General features: G+C 46.5%; 1 protein-coding gene across 1 annotated transcript; it reads right to left on the bottom strand.

The window, feature by feature from the left end:
- Positions 1–902: 902 nt before the first annotated feature.
- Positions 903–1,274, bottom strand: Pmar_PMAR023798 (subtilisin, putative; the record flags this gene model as incomplete). Its single annotated transcript, XM_002778583.1, has 1 exon — positions 903–1,274. The coding sequence occupies one exon, from the start codon at positions 1,272–1,274 to the stop codon at positions 903–905; it is 372 nt and encodes a 123-aa protein (XP_002778629.1).
- Positions 1,275–1,283: the final 9 nt, after the last annotated feature.

Genomic DNA, 1,283 nt, shown 5'->3' with positions numbered 1-1,283 from the left:
AATATAGATGAACGAACACAGCATACCTCGCGAATCGCTTTCTGTGATCATGCCAGGTAGTGCAGACTCGCAGCATGAGTAGGAATATGCCAAGAATCTCAACCCGAATTTGTTGCTCGTCGTTGTGTGACTAGGCGTTCCTGGACCTCACGATTTGCCAATTTCTTCGAGCGTGTGTATCTTGCTCCATAGTTGTGCTGATATGGGAACATGTTACGTTAACTGTTGTCAGTTGAGACTGTTGCGGTGTGCAGTCCATCACATCTGTGACTCCGTTGTCCCATTTGTATCAGCTAATGTATCAGCTAAGCTATACCATCCCATTTGTTACTCATAAGTGTATAATCATGTCTTGGTATACCCAACAGGGCCGTATTGAGTTGCATACATGGGCACAGAGTTCTTGGTTATACACTGCATAGGGCTCGAGCGACGAAAACATCGAGTCGATGTTCTATTGTTCCGCGAAAAAAGCTCGTTTCGGGTGGGCGAGTAAGTGTAACCAGGTCACGGTGATGGTAGGCCGACTTGTCGCCAACAGACGTTTTGTGTCCGTCATGAACTCAGCTGGCAAGAACCGGGGAAGAGACTGAACCCAAGGACTGAATAAATATTTAGAAATCCGTTGTCATTTACGCTGAAGATGCTCATGACGGAATATTCTGATGACAGATGTCTGGACCACCAAGTGTACCCCATGACAGATAAAGGGTGCTTGATGAAATAACGATGAAATGGAAAAAAGTGACTCATAACGATGTTCGTAAACGACAAGACAAGTGTTCGAAGCAGACTTGATGACACTCATGATATCATTCTCATCTTTCGATAGTCATTACTTTGAACAGTAAAGGAGATTGAACGAGGGTACCTGACTCAACGACGACCCAAATCTAAAACTCTCAAGGGGCTTCAGTAGCCTCGGATGCCATCCGACGGATGGAATCGATGGCAATATGGGTTGCATTGAGTGCGTCTAGTTCCCCGATGTCGGGTAGATTGAACTGATTGGGTACACCAATTTTCCTAGATGCAACAATAGCATTGGTGATGTCCTCACCCACTAGACCAAGTGTAGCGAGTAAGGCGGCGACACCGGCAACTGTAGGGGTCGACATCGATGTGCCACTCTTATAACCATAAGTGTTAACAGGAATCGTCGAGTAGATGTTTACACCAGGAGCGGCAACCTTTGTAACCGAGCCAGCGTTCGAGAAGCCAGCTAAGGTGATGCTCTCGGATGGGTTGGAAGTACTGGCAGCAACACAGATCATGGATGGGAT

This window comes from Perkinsus marinus, assembly GCF_000006405.1.
Source record: "Perkinsus marinus ATCC 50983 genomic scaffold scf_1104296948516, whole genome shotgun sequence".
Lineage (NCBI taxonomy): Eukaryota > Perkinsozoa > Perkinsida > Perkinsidae > Perkinsus > Perkinsus marinus.
The sequence above is the reverse complement of the archived record's forward strand: the minus strand, read 5'-3'. Positions and strand labels throughout refer to the sequence as shown.